The sequence below is a fragment of the Leptopilina boulardi genome, unplaced genomic scaffold (assembly GCF_019393585.1).
Source record: "Leptopilina boulardi isolate dan_hultmark-lab unplaced genomic scaffold, ZJU_Lbou_2.1 LbouV2_1, whole genome shotgun sequence".
NCBI classification, from domain to species: domain Eukaryota; kingdom Metazoa; phylum Arthropoda; class Insecta; order Hymenoptera; family Figitidae; genus Leptopilina; species Leptopilina boulardi.
In genome coordinates, this window is record NW_026137640.1 from 494094 (window position 1) to 520577 (window position 26484).

The 26484-nt window shown below is 24.2% G+C and overlaps 1 protein-coding gene and 1 long non-coding RNA gene across 6 annotated transcripts in view; one reads left to right on the forward strand and one right to left on the reverse strand.

The window, feature by feature from the left end:
• LOC127281838 (uncharacterized) overlaps positions 1–26484 on the forward strand; it is a 133074-nt gene that overhangs the window by 34750 nt on the left and 71840 nt on the right. Inside the window, exon 3 of the long non-coding RNA XR_007843104.1 lies at positions 19299–19572. This is a non-coding gene — a long non-coding RNA (uncharacterized LOC127281838). The remainder of the gene's footprint in view (positions 1–19298; positions 19573–26484) is intronic.
• LOC127281288 (box A-binding factor-like) lies at positions 501–25420 on the reverse strand. 5 transcript variants are annotated; one of them, XM_051305031.1, is made up of 8 exons: positions 25048–25420; positions 12852–13336; positions 11970–12579; positions 10748–11305; positions 6701–6826; positions 5031–5166; positions 1205–1370; positions 501–917 (listed from the first exon to the last, which is right to left on the reverse strand). In XM_051305031.1, the coding sequence occupies exons 2-8, from the start codon at positions 13328–13330 to the stop codon at positions 824–826; spliced, it is 2169 nt and encodes a 722-aa protein (XP_051160988.1). In that variant the 5' UTR covers positions 13331–13336; positions 25048–25420; the 3' UTR covers positions 501–823. The 5 variants fall into 5 exon arrangements, with proteins under 5 accessions (XP_051160988.1, XP_051160919.1, XP_051161197.1 ...); XM_051304962.1 differs by lacking the exon at positions 25048–25420 and adding an exon at positions 14688–15003; XM_051305240.1 differs by lacking the exons at positions 1205–1370; positions 25048–25420 and adding an exon at positions 14688–15003.

Here is a 26484-nt window from a genome sequence, read left to right on the forward strand (position 1 = left end):
ATTTTTATGAATAAAATTAAATTAGATATCCTAAAATTTTCTCTTATTTTCATTAACAAATAACTATATAAAAATATTTAAATTATAAAAATTACTTTTTTTATTCGTCCTATTAATTATTCTTATAAATAATTTGAAAATCCACTGGGTGTATCTTAATATAAAAATCTTTGGAGACAAATTGTTAAAAAAAAAAAATAAAATAAAACAAATACAAATATATGTACATGAAACTTGTTTATCAACTTGCTTCAGTCTGTTATATAAAATTAAAACAAAAATTTGACTTAAAATTTAAAAAAAAATTAATAATTGTAAAATAAAATAATTATAATAAAAATTAAAAATTTATTAATATTAAAATTTGAAAAAAAATTTAATTATTGATAATTTTATAAAACATAAAATTATTGATTAATTTCTTTTAAAAGACAATTTTTTTTTGTTTAAAAAAAAGTTTAAAGTCAAATTATATTTTCATTTAAAAAAAAAACGGTTGACAAAAAAAAAGTCATAACAATGAATTTAAAATTATTTTTTTTATATCTAAATGTCAAATAGATAAAATATCTTATAAAATTTTTAATTAATTAATTTCATTATGAAAACATGGAATTAAATATTACATATTAAGTAAAATGAAAAATACCTATAATAGATAATTTAATTTATCAGTAATTAAATTATTCAATAAATCGAAGAGATCTGTTAAATATATTATTTTATATATAAATATTTATAAAGAATCGCGAGAAATTTAAAAAAAAAAAACAGATAAAGAAGAATTTAATTGATAAAACAGAATTTTAGCTACGATCTCTTTTTAAGGCCTGTCGGTATGTAGAGCTGCAGTTGTTGAAGTTATCACCGATGTGAGGTCGGTACTTATTCTAGACATTGGCTCTAGAGGTGGAACACTGGAAAAAAAAAATTTTTTTTTTTGTTAATGAAAATTCCCTATAAAAATTCAACTTATATTTAGAGGAAAATTTCTCTTTTTCTACAACCTTTTCAATTTATCCTATCAAAATGAGAATAATCTCCTCGACTGAAGCGATTTTTTTCCAAAAAAAGGTACATTTTAGCGTTTTCCTCTTCGATTGAGAGTTTTCAATTATTGAGAGAAAAATTAAACTGTTATCGAAATTTCATTAAAAAATTTTTTTTGCGTTATTTTTTTGTTTAATTGAATATATTCACTTACGTAAGGGTTGTTTGACGATTCAAAACTGCGGCGGACGGTAATGCAAGGGGTGAATGAGCATGTCCTAAATGCGAAGTAGTCAGTGTACCTACAGTAGGATAATGCTCGATGTCCCCTCCACCCTTACCCCCATTTGAAAATAAATTCAACTGCAGCTTCGAGTCCACTGCAAAATTTTTTGAGAAAATAAGCAACTTTAAAAAAAAAATTAATTATTTTTATTCTAAAATTGAGAATATACTTCATGGCACTTATAAAAAACGATAATAATCTTAAATTAAGATTTATTCTTAATTTTCCAATAGTTTCAAATATTTTATATTTATTTATATTAATTTTTAAAATAAATATTCTTAATTTTAGAATATTTATTCTAAAATCAAAGGAAATATTCTTAAATTTAAAATATACTTGATTCAAGAAAATTATTCCTCATTTCAAAATATCTTTTATTTAACAGATGTTAATTATATACATATTCTATTGTTTTTATTACTTTTTTACTCTCAAAATAAGAATATATTCTTATTATTTATTTTTCTCAATGCTAAGAGTATATTCTCATTCTAAGAGTATATATAGAGTATAATAAATTTCGTAGTAAATTAAAAAAAAAAATTCTGAAAAAAGATGCCAATATTCTTAATTTAAGAATATTTTTATTTGCTTATTGCATGTATGTATGACAGGTTGCATATATATTCTTAGCAAAGCGTTAGATGGTGCAATTGAGAGTGTATTTGTTAAAAAAATATTTCATAATTATTTAGAAGAGGCAAATATTGATTAAAAAAAATTTTTTTTTAATAAAATTATTATATTATAATATTATTAATATAATTATAATAATAAAATAATATTAATATTAATTAAAAAAGTGACAATCCCGAGAAACTTATTAAATTTATAGCAAATATTGTAGCGAATATAATGCTAGCTACAATCATTTTTTTCTTTTTCACTGAGCATCTGCCATAAATAGACCCTGACTCATGACAAACAATAAAATAATCAAGGTATCACAACTCAAGGTTGTACATACCTCAGGAAATATGTATTCCACTTTAGAACAATTTTTTTAAAAAAAGTCCCCTCCAACTTTTTTTTAAAAATAATTTATCTCGAATTTAGTTTTTCGCAATAGTCGCTTTCTATTATTTTCAAATTTCAATATTCTCAAATTAAGAATAAATACTTTGTACTTATTATAGATTTGTATTCTCTATATATTATATATATACTCTTAAAATGAAAATATATTCTAAAAAATAATGTATTTTAAATTTATGAAATTTATTTTAAATTTCAGAGTACATTTTTAATTTAAGAATGTACTCTAAATTTAAGAGTATAAATTGATACTAAAGTATATTCTTAATTTCATAATTTTATCTATTAAAATAATTATGAAAAATTATTTCTTTATTTGTTTATAAAATTTAGAATATTAAATTTTTTTAAAGTTTAAATAATTAAAATTAAATTAAATATTGTTATAATTTATTTTATAAATTCTTTTATATTTGTAATTAAATGAAACAAAATATTCCTTAATTGTATAACTATATAATTTATACTTGTTTGACTTTTTAATAACTGATTCAAACAAAAATTTTTAGTTTTTTTTCTCATTGTATTCGATGTTGAAATTTTAAATTAAATATTTCAAATGATTCTTTGAATTTTGAAAATAAAAACTTGACAATAAACAATAGAGTAATAAAAAAAAAATTGAGAATGATAAATAATAAAAGAATAAAAAAAAAAGGAATTAAGTATATAGAAATAAAAATAAATGGTAAATAAATACAATATTTTGCTATTATACATTAAATAAAGTATAGATAAATGTTAATTAAATTCTTTTTAATTTGTAAAAAGAAATTAAATTAATTAAAATTAATTTTTTTATGTGATTTTTTTTGGTTATATAAAGGGTTGATCCTTTTTACTCAATTACAATTGCAATTGGCTGCTAGGTAACTCCCCCATTTAGTATAAGTAATCATTATTATCAGTGGCAAAACACCTTATGACCAATCCGCTCTTTCACTAATACTTACACATATGCACTTCCCAAACCCCTTCACCCAACATATGACACACAAAGCATATTATGTATTATATATATAGTCTCTTCATATTACTATATATACGTGAACGGCCATTTTTTAAATTGTTCAGAATTACTGTTAACGTAAAAAAAATTAATTTAAAATACAAAAATAAAATAAAATTATAAATATTAAATAAAATAAATGAATTATTTTTTTTAATTTTCCAGATAAATTTTTGGTTATTTTTTTCGTATCATTAAAAGTTTTACTTACACTATATATAAGTTAAACTAAAATTATTAAACATTTATTATATGATAAATGCGATGTTGAAGATGTTTTCAAAAATAAAATTATTTTTATAAATTGAGCACTTTATTCGTATATGTTTATAATAAATTGTTTTATACAAAAAAAAACTTACATTAAATAATTTATTAAAATTAAATAAAAGTTTACAATAATTTCAATCAAATATAATAGAAAAAGAACAAAATAATTTATTTTTTGATTTATTATCGACGGTGAAAAATGTATTCTTTCTTTTGCATATACATATACACACACACACACACACACACACACACACACACACACACACACACACATACAAACACATAAAATTATACACAAAAAACACGTTTATATATAACCACCAATACAAAATTTTTAGCATTAAAAAGAAAAAGCATAAAGCAATTATATTAAAAGCGTATTTATGACAAAGCAAAATATATAATATTTCTCTGTAGGTACACTTTTTTTACGCGACTTTTTTTTTCTAAATTTCTATGTACAATTTTTGATTAATTATTGTCCCAGGTATAAAATTTGACAAAAATTTTGATAAAATCTTTTTTCTTTATGAAAAAAAAGATATTATCTTTTTAGACAAAAAGTAAATCCCTAGCTATTACTTTTTATTGAAAAAACTAAGTTTTAGTAAACTGAGATATATTTAAATATATTTGAAAAAGAAAACAATAAATAGTAAATTTAATTGTTAAAATCAGTCTTTCTAGAAAAAAATCTTTAAAATTATTTATATATCTATCATTTTCTACATTTTTCTCTAAGAAAAAATTGCTTTTTAAACATTTTTTTTTGTCCTGAGTTTATAAAAGAAATAAATACTGATGTGAAAAATAAATTATTAATAATATTTTATAATTATTTCTCTTTTCTAATATGATGCATAATTATTTACTTTTTTTCTATAATATTAATATTATTTTATTAATATTTTTGTTTTATTATAATATACCTATATTATTTTTTGATAATTCCAATAGAATTTTTTTTTTACTCAACCAAATAATTTGGTTGCATTTGCAAAATTTTTTGATATTTAACAATAAAATTAATTTTTTTTTCCAAATATAAGTCTCTAGAAATTTTTTTTTTTAATTTAGAAACTTATAAATTAAATTAAAAATTTTTAAATTTTGTAAAGTAAATTTTTTTTTAAGTCTATAAATCACCGTGTGTCTTTCAGACGAAAAGAAACTTAATTATATGACAATATGAAATATATTTTAATATATATATATATATATATATATATATATATATATATATATATATATATATATATATATATATATATATATATATATATATATATATACTAAAATGCAGGTGATTTTTTTGTCGTTTAAAAGCGATTTAAATAATGTGGTAGGATGAAGGTATTTCTTCATAATTATAATTATAGGCTGAGGATTGAAGTGACAGTAATTCATGAATAAGCGTGCTCACCGAAGACTCACCGAGTAAGCTGGACTTAATCTCGGTCTTCTGTACACCACTCGGTCCACTTAGGCCTGAATTCATATTCGCGTGATTCTTTGGTTTCCTTTTTCTCGTTTGTATCCCATCTTTCTTCATACTCATTGGTCTATTCACCTATTTTTTTGCAAAATAAAAATTATTACATTATTATACAAATGAAATTAAATAAAAATATTATGACAATTTTAAAAATTAATTTTAAATATAATTAATTGTATTTTAATTAATTTTATTTATTTATAAATAAATAAATTAATTCTAGTTCATTTTCTTTTATTTAATATTCGGTTTCAATTTTTATTATGAAAATTTTTAAAATAAATTTTAAATTAAAAAATTTTTTTTTTTATTTTTTTTATGCAATTTTAATTAAATTTTTTTTTATATTTATAAAAAGGAAAGAAAATTTTTGTTGAGCTTTTCTAACTATACAATAAGTCGAATGTCCGTTCGTGTTTCCAGAGAAAATAAATATAAAATATAGGGAGCGATCGAAAAATAATCAATTGATTCCCTCAACTTGACAAGGAAAAAAAAAGGATAAATGCCTCTCTTATCAGACAAAATGTCTGATAACGCAACAAACGCGAATGGTTGAAGATCAAAGTTATTTAAAAAAAAAAAAAAAAAAATTAATTAATACTTTATGTGAGACATGGAAAAAGTAATTTTTTTTTCACCTTAAAATCAATTTTTCCATTTAATCATTTTTATTATCACAATTTCATTATTTTATTTTTATTATTATTATTATTATTATTATTATTATTATTATTATTATTATACATGCAGTATTATCTTTTCTAAAATAAATTAGAAAGAAAAATTCAATCTTTGATCCCTTAGAAGAAAAATTTAAAATTTTCATTTTTCTTCCCAAAAAAATACATATATTTTCTTACCTAGTCAAATAAAATCAAAAAAAGAAAAATTCTTTTTTATTTTCCAGAAAGTTTATATAAATTCAAACAGAGAAATATTTGTTTTTTTTTTTTGAAAAGAGAGAAAAATAAAAAATTATTAGTGAGGGAAAAACAAATGTTATACACATATATATATATATATATTTGTAATATTCTGAGAATACTGCGCGGGGACCATATAACTGTCGTGCAGGGCAGAAACGTTCTTGTTTGTGGCCTTTACTGCATTTGTTTTAAGCCGCGTCTCTTTTATTGTTTCACAGTCAAGTTTAGTCTTTTTCAGTTTCATTATGTGAGAATTCTCTCGACAATAATTTAGTGACGCAAATTCTGATAAAAGAGTTGAAAATAAAATTTTTAAAATTCATATACAAAATTCATTTTGTTAAAAAAAATTATTATATACACAAAAAAAAAAAAATATTCTCAATTTAAGAATATTTATTACATTGTCACTTAGGTGTTATTTTTGAGAATATATATAATAATCCCCGGGGATTTTATTCTTATACAGTTAATTAATTCATATAGTTAATTAATTTATACAATTAATTATATTTAAAAAAATTAATTAATTAATTAATACAATTACTAATTTAATAATTTTTAAAAGAAACAATTTTTTAAATATAAAAATAAAATTTAATCAGAATATTATAAATTTAATTAAAAAATTTTTTATCGAAATTTTAAATCTAAAAATTTTAATGTTAATTACAACTTACATTATGTAATTTATAATAAAGTCCACAGGCATTGCATACTGGTTCTCCATTATTGTTTCGTCGCCAAAGTGTTGTATTATTTGTTCCACAATTTGCACACCTTACACCTGGTCTTCTACCACCACCCTGAGAACAAAAGAAAAAATTAAATTTTTTAAATTTGATAAAAAAAAATTGTAAAATCGGTAAAAATTTATAAAAATAACAAATTTTATCAAAATAGGTGAATAGATCAAATTTTTAAAAATATAATTATATTGAACCTTTAATAGAATATTGCACAAATAAATAATTTTATTTTCAAATCAATTTTTTTTTTAATTGTCAGGGCGTCTAACAAGGATTGAGAAAAAAATTCCCTGACTTTTCCCTGACATTTTTTGATTTTTCCCTGATATTTTAATAACCTTATTTCTGCTTTCTTTGGACAAAAATATGGTTACTGATATATTTAACAATAAATTAATTTCTAATAGTGGTAACAAATGGTAATAAAAACAATTCAAGTTTTTTTAAATTAAAAAATTTTTAAATTCACAAAAAATTTTAATTTTTGTAGAAATTTCCCTGACTTTTAATGAAATTTTCTGAAATTCCCTGACTTTTCCCTGACATTTCCCTGACCAAAAAAATTCCCTGATGTTTCCCTGACCGTTAGACACCCTGATTGTTTAAGCAAAGAAATTAAAATTATTTTTAATTAAAATTAAAATAAAAATGATTAATTAATTTTTTAATTATTAAATATTATTTTTCATTGAAATTAAATTAACTTTTTAATTAATTTTTTTTATTTATTAAAAAGTATTATCTTTAATTGAAATTAAATTAATTTTGTTTAATATTAAAAATATTTTTAATTTTGAGCCTAATAAATAATTTTTTTTAATCTAAATAAATAAAAACAAAATAAATTGAATTTTTTTTTTCGTGAGAGAGAGAGAGAGAGAGAGAGAGAGAGAGAGAGAGAGAGAGAGAGAGAGAGAGAGAGAGAGAGAGAGAGAGAGAGAGAGAGAGAGAGAGAGAGAGAGAGAGAGAGAGAGAGAGAGAGAGAGAGAGAGCCATAAGGCAAAATTGAGTAGAAAAAAAATATTAGGCATGATAACATAGAGAGAATTTTGACCCTATTTGTGTCTCGTTTACGGGTTTGTCACAGGAAGCAGGTCGAGTCACTTTTTTTTTGTCTCGAGACGAATATTTGAAAATCGCCGACTATATATAGTATATATATATATATTAAATATATATAAATATAAATATACGAAACTGGGAGTGCTCTCGTAAGAAAACTAGAGCAAACAACACCCGCCATGTCACCGAGTTATTATTTGCTCTGGTTGTGAAGATAAGAAACTCTCATCTTCTCGAGAGCACAAACATTACTTAATATCGAAGTCATGTCGCGTCGGTGTGCGCGAGCCATCCATCCCGAACGCCTATTGTCTTATCAGCACAAATAACAACGGCCTCGTTTTTCAATTGTTTCGATGGTCACATTTTCGGACTCATCGCGCGCACATTTGGCCATTAGCTTTGTCCTTCCCCTTATTTTTTTTTTTTTTTTTTTTTAACACGTACTCTACATTTTACATCAAACTTCAATTAACTGTTACTAAAAAAAAAAAAATTAAAAAACTTCTATTTATCTCAAAAAAAAAAAATTATTTTCTTTTCTTCTAATTTTTATTGATATTTTACTGAAATTGGTTCTTATTATCTGCAATTATTTAAATTATGTAATTTAATTATTTAAATAATCTAATTTAATTATTTGAAACATTTTTAAAACATTTAAAACATCAAAAAATAATTCATTTAATTGATAATTAAATAATCAAATTATAATTTCCTATAAAAATTATTTATTCAATACAGTTTTAATTTAAAAGTATCAAACTGATAAAAATCTGAATAGTTTTAAATTAACTGTAAATTGATTATAAATTTCTAATGAGAAATAATTATTTGAAATTAATTAATTAAATTAATTAATTTAAACAATTGTTTAAAAAAAAGAAAATTTAATAGCACAAAAGTTCATTACATTTAAAAATATATTCTTTAATAGTAAAAAAAAAGTCATTAAAAATTGTCTAGTTACCCATATATATATATATATAACGGTTCTAGTATATATTTGAAATAAAAAATGTGTTTACTTAAATAAAAAGTTATTTCAAATTTTCGTATAAATTATTTTACAATGCTTGATTAAACATAATAAGGTGTACATTTTTGTTAATTCTCTTTTCTCAAGTTTGAGACAATAAAACTGCAATGAAAATTTGAGACTTTAATCCTTTTGTGTGTTTTCTGAAACATTTATAGGTTTGTTTCTCTATAATACATTTACAGAATCTTCTTTTTTTTTTTTTAAACATGAATTTATGCCAATTGTAAAATTGCAATTTTCAAAGATGAAAAGATTTTAAACTTTTCCCGACTATATTTAAATGATTTCAAATGTTAATATATAAAGTAAAACGAAAATTAAATAATTAATTAAATATTTTTGCAAATGGGTATATATTTGTAACGAAAGTTGAATACAAAAATATATATTTAATTATAAAAAAAAAGAAAAGAAAATAGTATTTAAAATGTAAGTAATCTTGATTAATTAGACGCAAAAGTAAAGATAAACACGTAATCCTGATGCAATATAAAGATATCGTAATCTTAACTCTTCCTTACAGCACTCATATAAATATTCTCTACAATTAAAATTATTGATACCTGTTTCATTTCTTTACTGGATTACATTTCTATATATTATAACAGTCTTATTGATTTTATTTATAAAAATTAATTCCCACCCATTCGATATACATTTTCTGTAACATTATTTTTTTTAAATATTTTAATATATTTTACAAAAAAACATTAACTAAAAAAGTTTTTATTTATTTTTTTAAGTAATATTATGTAATAATTCAAATTTGTTATTCACTTTTTTTTTTGCTAAATTAAAAAAAAAATCAATCAATAACGGATTTTTTTTTTTTAATCAAATATTTTTTGAGATGGATATCAGTGTAAAAGTCAACCGCGAGAGGAGATTTACAAATAGATAGTATATTGACAAATATACGTATCGTTACAGACAGTAGGATATCAGTTGTAATTATTTCTTAAATCAACAAATTGAAACTCTGAACTACTTTATAAATTCCGCGTTAGAATTGTTATTTTATTGGAAAATTCTGTTAAAACATTAAAATTTAAAAAAAAATTTATATTACACATTTTTATTGAAATGTTTATCAAATTTTTGATATATTTTTTTCAAAATCTTTCTACATCCAGAGAAAAAATACATTTGCCAGGGAACTATAAATAAATATATATTTGTTTCAAAATAAATTTTATTTGGTTCAGATTAATTTTATTTGCAAATAAATTTCATTTGTGCCAAAAAAAATTTTTTAAACAAATTATAAATTTTGAGACAAAAATATATTTTTATTTCATTCAAATAAATATGGTTCATTGTTAAAAAAAAAAGTCTCTGGATGTTACTATTTACTTGAACTTTAATAACTATTTTTTTTAACTTTCTTTATTTCCATAAAGGAAAACATTGCTATCTTTTTCAATTTAATCAATTTCTATTATCTTTCAGTTGACTTTTCATCGTTTTTCTTGCTCTCCCTCTCCCTCTTACTCTATGTTATTTCAATTGCCTTTAATTTCAGTTCATTGAACCAAAATATTGATATCTCTTATCAAATATTAATCAATTCAAAAATACATCTATTTTAATTAAATTCAATTTTTAAAATTATTAAAGTTTTTTTCGATACAGTCAGAACTGCTAATAAGAAGTTCATCTTGAAACTTGTAAATTAAGTTATATATGAACCGCCGGCGACCAAAAGGGCTTAGGCGAGGTTTTCATTGGCCCCTTGGAATAGCTGGAAACCCGCTGAACGCGGGGCCAACGAAAGTCACTCGTACTCTTTTGGTTGCCGGCGGTTCTAAAAATCAAATACTGGAAAAAATCTCTATAGAGATGAAACTGTAAAATTTTGAATAAAAATCACTCACCGGCGCCACATTTTGTTTAGGTTTTGCGCATCTAATTGGCGGCCTATTGACACCATTAGTTTTATTATAGAGTCCACAGGCATTGCAAAGATAATTTCCCGTGCCATCTCGTCGCCATAATGGTGTTCCCATAACTCCACAATTTACACACTCTTTTAATTCAGAGCCAATATTTGATTCATCAAATGCTGGATCTATTGGACTTGGTAGTGGTAAACCCCATGGTGATGGTGGACCATTTAATCCTGATGAAATGTAAGAGCCACCTGAATAGGTACCAGTTGTAACTGTTGCAGCATCGCTTGGCGATATTGTCACACCTGGATAACCTTGTCCACATTCAATTCCAGATGGCGGTGAATGACCACCACCAGACGGCCAATAATGTTCATTTACTGATTTTGGATATTGATAAGTGACAGTTGCGCCTGTACTGTAGAGATCCATTTGTGAATTTGGAGAACCTGGTTGTTGATATTGTAGTGCAACTGCTCTTGTACTCAATAAAGATGATGACGTTAGAGTTGGATCACTTTTTATATAAGCCGGAGGATCCACCTGGAAAATGTTTAAAAAAACATTGTAAGATGTTTGTAAGATGAAATGCTACACTTTTTGAATTGATGTAAAGTTTCATTAGCCATGAAGTCTTTCGACCTGCGATAATTATAACTTCCCAAACTATGGTTTATGATAATTTAGAAATGGCTGATTTCGAATTGTGTGCGATAGAATTGCGTTCCAAGGAATTGCGTACCGTATGGGATAACCGTGATATGACTGGCTTTTTTTGGGTTACGGATTTAGATTTTCATATTTCCCTTCGCACTCTATAATTTATTGATTACAATATAAGCACTTTTCTTGATAATACTTAAATTTGGTTGACAGAACAAAGAAGAAAGCAGTATTTAATTGGGGAATTTGGTTACTGTCCGTAACAGCTCAGGACGCAATTCGAACAAAAAGGGATCATACCTGAAAAATCGTATGCAATTCGAAATCACCTTCAACACAGAAAATTAAAAGGCATTAAAATAAGCTGCAACGCTTTTTATTTTAATCCAATTTTGCTTATTTTAATCCATTTTGGTATTAAAATAAGCAAAATTGGATTAAAATAAGAAGCGTTGCAGCTTATTTTAATGCCTTTTAATTTTCTGTGAAAATATATGTCAGTAACAGTTTCATGATAATTTATAGAAATGATGAAAATTCTCACCTCAGATACTCGAACTCCAGGTGGATTTGTAGTAGGCAAAAAGAATAATTCACCAGGTTTAGGGTAACCATAACCGGCAGGTTGTTGAAAAGCATCAGCTGTCACGAGATATTGATTATAGGCAACGGATTGTGATGCTGGTAATGCTGCTGTTTCTAAAGTTGTATAAGTACTGGAAACTTTGATACTATCAGCTGGAACAGTTGTTTCACCATTATATTTAACTGTACCATTTGCACCAGTTTCCGTATAGGTACCAATAAGTTGTTGTTGTTGTTGTTGTTGATGATGATGATGATGATGCTGATTGGTACGCAATTCAATTGGCGGTGAATATGTAACAGATGCCGTTAAATGTCCACCAGGTCCACCTGATTGTGTTACCATAACAGTTGCCTCATAATCATCATTAGTTGCATTCATCGGTGAATTTTGATATCGTTCACTATTATGATGTGGACTAATTCGATGATGTTGCTGATTATGTTGTCTACGATGTTCTTGTACTTGTAGAGCAATTACGTGACCACCTTCGCGTCTAATTTCCGCATCCTTTGGAAATAGATATATCCGTTCACTTTCATTTCTTTCCGGAATTGTTGTTTCGTATCTAGTTTTGGGAGAAAAAAAAAAGATTTATTTTTGAGATACGAAAACTAGACGATAATTTAAAGGGACGTAAATGTAAATATATGAGATTTTCATCTTTTTCCGCCGCTCGTATAGGAAATACCCAAGTTTGTTGTTTTTAGAAATTAGAGATTTTCAGAAAGAGGTATTTTGTTGATAAAAATAATTTGATATTACTAGGACTAATAATAGAAATAATTTGTTGGAGAAACAAATTATATATATATATATATATATATATAAGAAACTCACCTGGGTGGTTCTTTTCGTGGTTCGGATGTTTCGGCTGGCTCGACTTGTAGTTCGGTGCCACCACTGATTGTAAAGATAACAGGAGGTTGATGTTGATCTGTCACTTGTTGTTGATTGGGACTGCCGTGAGGTGAAATCGGAACATGTTCAGGACGATGTTGTATTTCCTCTTGATGATATCTTTGACGATGATCGGAATTTTCATCCTTAACGTGAATTTGTTGATGCTGAATCACTTGTTGAACATTATTGGAATTTGATGATTCAGGTGAATCGGGTGTATGATTGGTGAGTGTCTCAGTAATATGACCTGTTGCTGTAATTGTTCGTGTGTACCTGCGAGTTGTGATGACACTCTGTGGACTTTCGGTTGTTTGATCGTCGGTCATTCTCGTCACTGGCGGGGAAGAACTATTTCCGGATAAACGACGATCCTCCCACTCTAATTTTATATCCTGTTTCGCTAGAGTCTCCTTCATTGTTTCCTGAAAGAAATTTTTCAGTCTTCTAATTTTTTTTTTTTTTTTTTTTGTGATGAATGACAAACTGAAAATAATGTATGTCAAATAGAAATAGAATAAATGAACAAAGAAGATGTGACACGTTAAAGGATAATAAATATTGAAACAATGAGCATTGCGGATTTTCCTATAGGATCATCATTTTTCTGGAAGTTCGATACGGAAATTCCGCTTCTGTTAAAGAAAGTTTTGTGGAAGTAGAAACTTAATTAGTTGTGTTTAGTCTATAATTAGAATTGGATAATTAGAACTAGAACTAATTTCCATTGATGTAAAATTGGATATTAGTGACATTATTATTGAATTTTAATAGAGATTATAGAGATGAAATCTTGATTTAGAGGCACGCGACTCAATGATACACCTATACATATTTATGTAAAAACGGTTTCGAGTTAAGGACCGAAAGGCACACCTCGTCCGTCTCAAGAAAAATGTGAGAGACCTGTTTGCTCGGAACGCGTCACTTCCGTCCTGCAATGTCAAGTTTCGACTTCCGCCGGTGGCGACCGACGACAGCACGCGTTTCAAACTCAATTTCTTTTGACTCATATATACTCCTTTTTTTCTTAACAAAACAGAGAAATTGATCTCTCCATTGTATATCGTTTCTTATATATATAAAAACAGAATTTTTATTTATTATATATATATATATATATATATATATACGAATGCTTGAAGCTATAATTCTTAAAATATTTTGGATAAGCAATAATGTCACATTTAAAAATCTAAATGGTAGATTTTTAAATGTCACATTATTGCTTATCCAAAATCCAATTAAAATCTGTATCTTTGGAGAAAAATGAACTGTACTTGCTAAAACCTTGAACTGACAAATTTTGTTTGGTTGCTACAACAAATCTGTATGAATTTATTTGTTACTACAACAATTTGTTAGTTCTGTATTAACAATCCTCAGTGTAGCAATCTCTTTTTCATCTTGTATAGATAAAGATTTTAGATGCTTTAAAATACCAATTTTATGTCTTAATTTTGAATTAGTTCATCACAACAGAAAAATTGCTATATTTAAAATTCAGTGATTCAGTTCAAAATAATTATTTTCAATTCTTATCAACATTGTAACTTTCAAAAACCGAAATGGCGGAATTTATTTCTGATATATCAGTATAACGGATTGCAAATACATAAATTTTAGATTACAAATAATGATCCCAAATGCTGATAGAATCAGAAATTTTAATACTAATGCGGTTTTTTTTTTGCAGATAGTGAAAAAAAAAATTGATGCAAATAATATTTATTTTTAACGAACACTTCAATGAAATATAGGAGCAGTAAAAATTACCTTAATTTCAGATGCTGCGTGTCGCATTTAGATGAAGATGTATGTTAAAAATTGGCACATAAAATTAGTCGGTTAAAAAAAAATTATAATAATATACATGCACGTGTTCGCGTCACAATTATTATCGAATATTTTTTATCAAAGTCTCTCTCTCTCTCTCTCCTATCTACTGTCCACTTATATATTGATATGAAATTCACTATCATCGACCTGTGCAGCCAAGACGGTAGTAGACAAGATGTCAGATTTATATATACTTGTTGGCGCAAGGTTCGGATTGTAACTGATGATGAAGCCCGAAGCTGAGGTCCCAAACCCGCATTATAGTGTGGAGGTGGAAAACGTGAGTCTTTACTTTTAAAGCTTCCTCCTCCTCCTCCTCTTCACATTCAGTATATATTATGAGGATGAACATATACCTGAATCGAAGAGAAACCAGTGGCGGTGGTCGAAACCATCAAATAGCCCAGACATACACACACACACATACACTGATTGTCCAGCCCCTTGATTCTCATTGGTTGACACAAAACAAACCACCCTTTTTTATGGTCATTCGTAAACAAAAAATAAATAAAAAATAATGACATTATGTGCCATGTGAAAAATTGAATTTTTCAAAAAAAAAAAAAGAGTTTGGTTTTGACAATAAAACATTTGATTGGTATATATTTTAAACAAAAATTTTTATGTTTGCACCAACAAAATTTTGGTTTTACCATTTAAACATATAGTTAAGACAATAGAAATAACTTTTTTTCTAATTTTGGTTGTGTTTCATTGAGACATTCAAAATTATGGTTTAAATACCAACCAAACGTTTTGTTGTAAAAACCAAATCGCTTTTTTTATGTGAGAAAAATGAAATCTAAATCTGAAACTAATAAATTTTGTTTGGTCGCTGCAACAAATCTGTATTGTTGTAGTAACAAAATTTTGGTTTTACCATTTAAACAGTTAAGACAATAAAAATACCTTTTTTTCTAATTTTGGTTGTGTCTCATTGAGACATTCAAAATTTTGGTTTAAATACCAAGTTTTGTTGTAAAAACCAAATCGCTTTTTTTATGTGAGAAAAATGAAATCTAAATCTGGAACTAATAAATTTTGTTTGGTCGCTGCAACAAATCTTTGTAAGATGTAGTAACAAATTCCTTATTAGTAATACTAAAAATATATTATTTAGCATATAAAAATACAAATTTGTTGTAAGAAATAATAGAAATTTTGTTGTAAGAAACAATAAAATTTTATTGTAACAACTAAAAATTTGTTGTAGTAACAAATATACTGTTATAGTGCAACAATACCAGATTGTCGTCCAAGTTGTTTGATAGTAAAAATTTTAACTAAAAATATTCCTGATTTGACTTATTGAACGAAACTTTGAGCCTTATTAGTTTATAAATTAGTTGAATTTTACTAATGATTGAGCAAATTTTGATTATGCTTTTAATAAAATTTAATTCCCTAGGCAAAAATTCAAGTACTATATAATAATAGTTAAAATTTTTACTAATATACAAATTTAGAAAGAAGAAAAATGAAAAAAGTAATTTGTTGTATAAAGAAAAAAAGGAGGTTTGAATAATGATAAGAAATAATATAAAACTTATTGTATAAAACAAAATTTTTTATATACCGCACTAAAAAAAAAAAAGTTTACTCTCCTCTCTTTCCGGAAAAAAGATTTCTGTTGATTTTAAAAAAAATCTGTTTCTTTAACTTGTTTTGTTTTATTCAAACTTTTAACTTTCTTTATAAAAAATTGCCTTAAAATCTTTAAATTATATTATGGCCTGCTTTAAAAATTTTATTTATTATTTTTTCTTATTGATGATGATAATTGACAGTTTGATCATTTTTTATCATTATTTATAGAAATATTTTTTTTCTTTTTTTTTTTATTGGTTTTTTCAGAAACTTGCGACATATTTTCTAAAGTGATATACTTATTACACAATTTTCTCAAGTTTTTCTCAAGTACTTCCTACTATTCTCATTTTTTTTTTTTTTTTCTTTTTTTTGACATAGAAATGAAAAAAAAAGAGAAGAAGACAAACGTAAAATCGTGTTTGATTGACACAAAGCTTGTAGGAAGGGGGCCATTGTTTGTTCCTTGATAAGGTTACTGAGTAGAGCTGCCGAGTGATAAGAGTCGTGTGTCGGACCATGGACGTCCGTTGCGGATTTTTCTGTCATGGCGCTTATATGCATCGCACTATTATATAGCCATTTTGAAAATTTCAAAAATACATTTAAATATATGGAGAAGAAATTTTTTTTTTTTTTTTTTTTTTTTTAATGGGGTGAAATGAGTCACCATCATAGTTCAATGGTCAAAGTTTACCTTTGACATCGTCACGTCATAAATATATATACGCATATACACCCCATGATCGTAAACAACTGTCTGAGGAAAATTTTTAAGACACTGATTCATGCACACAAAACGACGTGCGTCACCCATGAAATTGTAAAGGAAAAGTTTGCTAAAAGTCAAACTCAATGGATATAATAATAAGAAAGGAGGCGGGATAATATAACCTCTATCCATCGTTTTCAGGCGCGCGCGCGCTCTCACTATAGAAAATGGTCGTAAAAATGAAAGAAGATCGCAAAGATCTTGGTTGATGATAAAAAAAATGTCTTATTATTTTTCTTTCGTATATATATATTTTTAATCCTATTGGGTGAGTAGGAATTTGGGAATGCTTTTGAACTAACTCATCTTATTATTCACTCTAATGAGAAACAAATATTTTCATGGTTCAAAGTATATATATATATATATACAAAGAATTTATGTGCGAAGAATAAGAAAAGTCATCAATATTATTGACACATTGTAGAAGAATTTTTAGGAGTATCATATTTTGACAAAACAATATTTTTTAACTATATATATATATATTAGAAATTTTATTCTACAAAGAAATTTAAGTATATATTTTAAAATATATACTATCATTATAGAAATAACAATATGCACGATTAGAAATAAAAACATAAACTTTGGAATGTTAAATTTTTGTCAAAATCAAATAACGATAATAATAATATATAAAGAAAGAGAGAAGTAATTCTAAGTTTTAGGGATCTATTTGAAAATCGCAACTAAAAATGGAAAAAAAAATATAATTTCAAACAAGTTTAAACGCGCATGTTTCAAATATTTTTTAATGTTTATAGTTATGCTTCAAATTTAAACAAAACAAACAAGTTTAATTATATTTTTGAACTTATTACGATATATTTAAAATCATTTTAAAAAAGTTTGGAATATAGTTTTAGACATTTTTTTTTGGTCTAATTAAGCTGGCGTTTCAAACAATAAGATTAATTTAGGTTTCAAACAGTTTAAATGTGTTTCAAACTGATTCTGATATATTTTTAAACAAGTTCAAGTAGGTTCTAAACAGATTTCAAATAGGTTTCAAATAAGTCCAAATAGGTTATATAAACAGGTTCCAAACAAGTTCAGATAGGTTTCAAAAAAGTTCAAATAGGTTCCGAACCTATTTCATACAAATTTCAAACTAGTTCAAATAGGTTCCGAACCTATTTCATACAAATTTCAAACTAGTTCAAATAGGTTCTAAACAGGTTCCAAACAAGTTCAGATAGGTTCTAAACAGATTTCAAACTAGTTCAAGTAGGTTTCAAATAGGTTTCGAACAGGTTCCAAACCGATTTCAAACAAGTTTAAATATAGGTTCCAAACTAGTTCAAATAGGTTCTAAACAGGTTCCAAACAGATTTCAAACTATTTCAAATAGGTTCTAAACAGGTTCCAAACAAGTTCAGATAGGTTATACCCAGATTTCAAACTAGTTCAAGTAGGTTTCAAATAGGTTCTGAACAGGTTCCAAACAAGTTTAAATAGGTTCCAAACCGATTTCAAACAAGTTTAAATAGGTTCCAAACAGATTTCAAACTAGTTCAAATAAGTTCTAAACAGGTTCCAAACAAGTTCAGATAGGTTCCAAACAGGTTCCAAACAAGTTTAAATAGGTTCCAAACAGATTTCAAATAGGCTCCAAACGAATTTCAAACTTGTTTAAGTAGGTTCCAAACAAGTTAGTATGTTTGCAACACGTTTATTTATTCCGTATTTATTTAAAATAAGTTCAAATTCGTTTCTGTTGTTCTAACCTTTTTCAAATAAGTAACGTACTTTTAATACTATTATAATAATTATATTTTATTATTATAATAATATAATTTTTTATATTATTCGATTTACTTCATATTATTGAATATTTTAAATATTTTAAAATATTTTATTATTTTGCAGCAATTTTGAAATTATTTTTATACCTAGCTGCATCTCCCCAATCTGTATATTTGTTTACAGGTATATAATTATATGTATATATATATATATATATATATATATATATATATATATAGAAGTATACAGTAGAGGTCTTTAACCGCAAAGGTCATAAAAATCCAAAAAATAATTCAATCAGTTACATTTCGTTCATCAACCTGTTTAGACGTGTAAATTTTTGTAATTTAAAAAACATTTTTTTTAATAATTATAATTATAATTATTTTTTAAAAAAATTTCTTTTTATTAACGAATTAATTTTTGCTTATTTGCAGTGATGAAAAACAGCTTCTCTCGGGAGTGATGCGTTCAAGTCTTTTAATTCGCGCGAACGAAAAAATATATTTAAAAATTTTTTTCTATTGTAATTTTAGAATTCGCTTTTCTTTCGGGAGTGTTCAAAATTTTTAAAATCGCGATCGCTTTAATATTTTAATAGAAAAAGTGTATATTTTTATTTTTTAATATCAAAAATACATGATTTCGGGAGTGTTCGAATTTTTTTAACTCATCATCTGAAATGGATTCGCATCGATTATAGAGGCTAAGGTTAGTGGTATATTGTTTTTTTTTATATAAATAATAATTATATATTAATAATAATATTCTGTCTCCACTCTAAAAGATTCCAATTTTTTTTTTTTTTGTAATATTTTTTGGAAATTTTCAATCATAATTTTTATGATAAGCTGATATGCTACCAGTTTTTTTTTCTTTTTTATTATAATAATAGTATCAAGGAAATATTTGTATATCTTTTATTATTTATTTGTTATTGATATCTGTAAATTGTACTATATAAAGTTTTTTGAAAATCCCTCAAGATTAAATCGTGCGCATCCAACACGGGGGTCACTGGCATTTATATATAATCTTTAAGGCTACAGAAGCCCGTTTACAAAAAAAAAATAAAAAGAAAAAAAAAAAAAAAGATACGAGGGCTGATACCACCTTATGTGTATTAATAATATAAGTCGCGACGCGCCAAAGGTGTTTCGGAGAGGGAAGAGAGAGTGTTGTCAAAATAAACGGCACTATCGCGATTTATCTCGTTTCCCATGATAATAAGAGATAAAACTGCATCATTACATTAGCTAGTATCAGCTAAAATGATAATTTCAGTCGTCGGGACCGACAGTAACGTGTAGGGCTTGCTCCTCTCGTTATTAATACAAAAAAAAAGGTTGTCACCTCGCGAGTGTCAATTTTCAAATATTGGATTTTGAAAAAAAAAATTCTATCTATTTTTGCCCTAAGGGATTTTTTTTTGAAAATTTGTGCCTAATTTTCTAATGTAGTATATAGTGATTCCCCTTTTAAATATCATGTTAGAATTTTTGATGAAAACAAAAAAAAAAAAAAAAATGAGGTGTACTATTGACAAGTGCGATATTTGAGTAAATAAGTGCATAATCATTCAAGCGAACAATGACAGGAAAACAATAAATCTTCTCGATGAAAAACAATAAATTTTTTAATAATATTAAACGAATAAAGGAAATAACGAGGAAATTTTACAAGAATTTTTAATTGTAAATGACAATTAAAATTTACAAATAACAATTATAATTGTTAATATAAATAATAAATAAATCCAAAACTAATATTAAATATAAATTCATATTATCGAAAGAGACATTCAAACTCTTAGTAAAAATACAATAAAACAAAAAAAAGTGGGGTTTTTTTTTTCCTTTTATAACAGGCCTCGTGGAATTTTCTGTTCTTTCATTTAAAACAAAAGAAGGTTGTGCAAATGAAAAAAAAAAAAGCCAATTGGAGGTCGAAGTAATTTGCGTCATCGCTGGAATTGCGAGCAAATCCGCCATCTTATCATTTGAATCACCCTTATCAGGCAAACAATCTTTTTAAACGTGTCATGATCTAAAAGTGCGATATCAAGGAATCTATGAGAGAGAGAGAAAAAAAATATTTTTTTTTTTTTATTAACACGTGAAAAATATTACTTTGATCATTATTATGACCAAAGTCCAAGTACTCATTGTCGACCCTATTTTATATAAATTTTCTTCAAAAAAAAAAATAATTTTTATTTTATTTTTTTCTCTCTTAACAAAATCAATAAAAGTCAAGGAATGATTGATTGAAATCGAATTTATGTAAGATTTAGGTTGAATGATAAAGTCCTCATAGATGTGTACACAAAAAATTTTTGAGAAAAGAATTTTATTTACAATTTTTATATATATATACGTATAATTCGAGAGATCAATCATTAATTTTTGATATTTTATTAATATATTTTTATATTACAAGCTTTAATTTGAAAAAGGCTGTAAAAATATATTTTCAATTTTTTTTTTTTAAATTTCTTTACCAACAATATTTTCTATATCTAAAAACAAGTTCAAATAGGTCCCGAACCTATTTCAAACAAATTTAAATAGGTTTCAAACAAATTTCAAACTAGTTCAAATAGGTTCTAAACAGGTTCCAAACAAGTTCAGATAGGTTCCAAACATGTTTCAAACAAATTCAAATGGTTCCAAACAAATTTCAAACAAATTCAAATGGTTCCAAACATGTTTCAAAAAAAATTCAAATGGTTCCAAACATGTTTCAAACAAATTCAAATGGTTCCAAACATGTTTCAAACAAATTCAAATAGTTCCAAACAAATTTCAAACTAGTTCAAGTAGGTTTCAAATAAGTTCAAATAGGTTCTAAACAAGTTCCAAACAAGTTCAGATAGGTTCCAAAGAAAAATTCTCGTTTTCTTTTGAATATTTTGATACGGAAATATTTTATTTATTTTAAAAAAACTTTTTATTTTATTTAATATTTATTTATATTAGATAATTATTATTTAAATCAATTGAATGATATTTGAAAGAAATAATTTCTGTACTTGAAATAAATTTCAATTTGGCTCAAATAATAATTATTTAATATAAATAAATATTTTTTGTATTGTTTATTTATTTTTTATTAATTATTATTTGAATTAAATTTTTTCTATATTTAAAATGAATGAAATTTAAATGCAGCCGTAAAATTAATATTATAATGTAAGATATAACAACTTTATAGACATATTATTTAATTATAATTAACATTATTTTAATTATATCAAATTTTATTTTCAATAAATCGTATTTAATTTTAATCAAATCATATTTAATTTTAAAATCAAAATTTCTGTTAATGATATAAAATTAAATTTTAATTGAACCAAATTTATTTTTTTTTCTTTGCCAAACGTAAAAAAAACTTTAAATATTTAATTACAAAGATTAAAAAAAGGGATTGTTGGTGTTAAAATATAATGTTTAATTGTGATTATAATATATTCCAATTATTCAATTAATAATAATACAATAATGCAAAAAAAAGATAAATGGATCATTGCACATGTTTATTTACACTTTATTTAAGAGATAATAACAGTTTTTTTTTTAAATATCTTATCGATAAGAGATTATTAAATACACATAACCTAGACTGATTTGTCAATTATATACATTTGCGTTGGTGGCATATCGTTCCGACGGCTGCGTTTGAATTTCATTCATATAAAAGATATCATTGCGGCAAAGAAAATGAGGGAATTGTATAATTTTTTTTTTTTTTTTTTTTAATGCACATATCTTCTTCACTTTCTTTTTATCTACTTGTCAATTACTACATCGATACTATAAAAAAAATGCAGTTGCGAAAATTTAACTAGAAAATTAGAAAATATTTTTGTGCGTGTATCAAAAAATAATATATACAAAAGAAAATGTTTTTTCTAATATATAAACAAGATTTTTAGTTTTATGACCACCTTTTGAAAACCTATATAAATAAACTGTGAGTATAAGTGAAAAATCGAATTTATAAATTAGTTTTACTAAAATAAAAAAAAAATAAAATATATTATGATATATAAAAATAAAAATCCACAACAGTTTTTATAAAAGAATATTTTCGATACATGAATTAATTTGTAATTGAATATAAATTTTAATATACGTTACAAATATATTTAAAAAAAATATATATTCTTTTTTTGAGCCTGGATTTTATGTAACTCAAATACAAAAAAAGAGAAGAATTCATATGTACTTTATTTTTAAATTAACTCTGCTACGCACACCTTTAATACATTCTGTGAACTGTTTATTCATAATACTAATAACCATATTGAAAAAAAACTTATTATAATCATTTCTTTAACTTATTCAAAAACATTTCGAGCAAGTTAAAAATAAAAAAAAAAACTCAGTAAGAAAGAGAATAATATTTAAAAAAAAAATCTAAATTTAATACAATTGAAAATTATTAAAAATAATAATAATAATAATAATAATAATAATAATAATAATAATAATAATAATAATAATAATAATTAATAAGAATAATAATGATTAATAATAATAATAATTATAATTGCAATTAAAAAACAATAGCAAAATACAAAAATAAAAACCGAAAAAAAATTTTAAAAAAGAAAACAATTTTTTTTAGAGCCTGGTTTTTAAAACGAATTTAATTATTGAATATAAGGTGTTATTATTCTGGTATATATATATGGATGAATATTGTGTTGATTTATGTATATTGTGCCAAATGTACAAATAAAGGAGAAAAAAAGAACTTTACAAAGAAAGTACAAAAAATGTAAGTTGCAATAGACAAAAAAAAAAAAAGAAAAAAATATCTACAAACGAAAACAATTGTTTAAAAACGAAATTTTTACATTATACACATTTTTTTATAACAAATATATTTTATACAATTAATGTTGTTGTTGTTGAAAACAGAAATTTTAATCTAGAATAATAAGTGAAAAATATTTTCTGAATTTAAAGAAAATTTAAAGTAAATACATTTTTTTCTTTTTATAATTTTTTTTAAAATTATTTTTAAAGTGAAAGAAAATTTTAAAAAAAAGTATTATTATTATTATTATTAATTTATGGTAATTTTACAGTTTTTGTGGAACAGTATAGCTTAAATGGTTAGTTAATTGAAATTTTGTTAATTAGTTAACTTTTAAAAGACACTTGTTTCCAAATTTAATTTTCTAAATTAAATAATTTAACTCTCTTAACTAATTAAGACTTTTTAATTTAAGTTAATATAGCTTAACTAAATATAAATTGTCATGACATTTAACTAATTAAATGTTCCATTCAATCTAAATTACTTTTAAGTTTTACTAAATTTACTTTTAAATTTTACTAAATTTACTTTTAATATTGCTTTCTTTTTAATAAAACAAATTTGATTTATTTTTCATTTTTACTCCAAAGAAAAATTTCAAAAGGTTGTGCCATGAAGATAAAAATAATGTTTAATTCGTTAGTAAAAAAATCAATTTTGAACTGTATAAACAAATTTGTAAAATCTATAATTATTTAAAAATCAATAGTGTCAAATAAAATTTATTTAAAACAAATAAATATTTATTTAGCTCTGAGACAAATACATTTTGTTTTTCATTAAGTAAAGCAAAAAAAAAAAAAAAAAAAAAAAAATGAATCTCAATATTATAAATGAAAAAAAAAGGAAAATTGCATCAAATTGAATTCGATTTAACTCGAATAAAAACATTTTTTATTTTTTTAATAACAATTCTGAAGATTCATGTATTCTTCACAAATCTCAAGGTTGTCAAAAGTCTGTTGGGTACAGCCGGAAAAAAAGAGGAAACGAATAGAGACCATGAATAAACGAAAAGAAAAAAAAATGAATATTTAAAATTAAAGAAAAAGGTGTTTAACCCAGAATTGAAAAGTGACTTTATAACACTCAATGATCCCATTTTTCTCTTATATATAGTGAAACACGTGTTTGTATATATATATATATATATATATATATATGTGTCACAGTCTACGTGAAATGTCCATGTATATATATATATATACAAAAAATATCATTTTTTTTTCTTTTCATTTATAATTGAAAAATTAATTTTTCAAAATTTCTTCTATAACTTATTTTCTAATGTAATTTTTTTTTTTTTTTTTTAATGAAATGATAAATCAGTATAATAAAAAAATAAAAAATACTTACAAAAATTTCCAAATAATGACAATCGTTTGCCGACGGTGAGGAAAAAAAAATATATATATAAAAAACTCGGAGAAGAGAATCTTCAGTTCAGGAGCTTCTCAGCGACAATCGCGTGGTGTTTGTTAAATTATACTGTGTAGCGTGTGCTTGACACAGGTGTGATTCAAGGTGTGAATAACGATTCAACTGCCGCCTAGTTGTCATGAAATGAGGCTTCGATTAAAATTTTAATGCATCAAATAAAATCTATTGTCAAATAATATTAATAATCAAATATATATATAAAAAAAAATTTCACAAAAAAAAAATATTAGCTTTAACGCGAGAAGAAATTTAAGTGAGTCGCGCGATCACCATATATTTAACGGTCAAACATTTTTCTACACATATTCTCTTTCTTCATTGACAAAATGTTTTATTTATTTATAAAATTCTCTTGTTTTAAAAAAAGAAAATAATTTTTATTATTAAATTTTCTATATGTAAAAAAATACTGACAAATGACAATTAAATGATAATACAAAATTATTTTTTTCATAGAATATTGACCAAATAAAAAATTCTCGTGGAATATTTTATAAATATTCCCTTCGGAATATCGTACAGAAATATTTCTTTAAGACTGTAAAAATATATTTTCTGAAATTATTATAAGAATATTCCCTTGGAATATCATAAAAATATTGCTTTAATATTGGCTATAAAATATTTATTAATAAATTAGAAGAATATTCCATCCATATTCCAGGAATATTAAAATGTCCAACTTTTGGAACTTTCCTTTGGAATATTGTATAGGATTATTTCATTGGAATATATTCCATTGGAATTATTTTAAAAATATATTATATTATTATTATTATTATTAATATTATAATATTCAAAGAATTTAAAAACCAAAAAAAAATATTCCAATAGAATATTTTTTCAATATTTCAGTGGAATATTCCTAAAAAAAATCCAAAAGTAGGACATTTTTATATTTATGGAATATATATATGGAATATTCTAGGAATGTGAATGGAATACTTCGTGATAAATTGTTAAATATTTTTCCTTTCGTTTAAAAAGAAAAAAATTATATATGCGTATACACTGAGAAAACGATATGTTTGATTCAAACATAATATGTTTAACCCAAAATTAAAATAACTTTGTTATACAGTCAAACATATTTATGTTTAAATTTAATATATTCTCTGGTTGATTCAATGTGAAAATATATTTAATTTAAACATAAATTATGGTTGATTTCAAATTTATTCATAATAAATTTTTATGTTTAAATCAAACATAAAAATTTTAAACATATTTTCAGTTTAAGCCAAACAGAAAATATGTTTGAATCAAACATAATTATTCAAGCAAATAATAATTTTAAGCCAAAGTAGAAAATATTTTCTATATATTAAAATTAAACATAAAAACTGTGTTGGG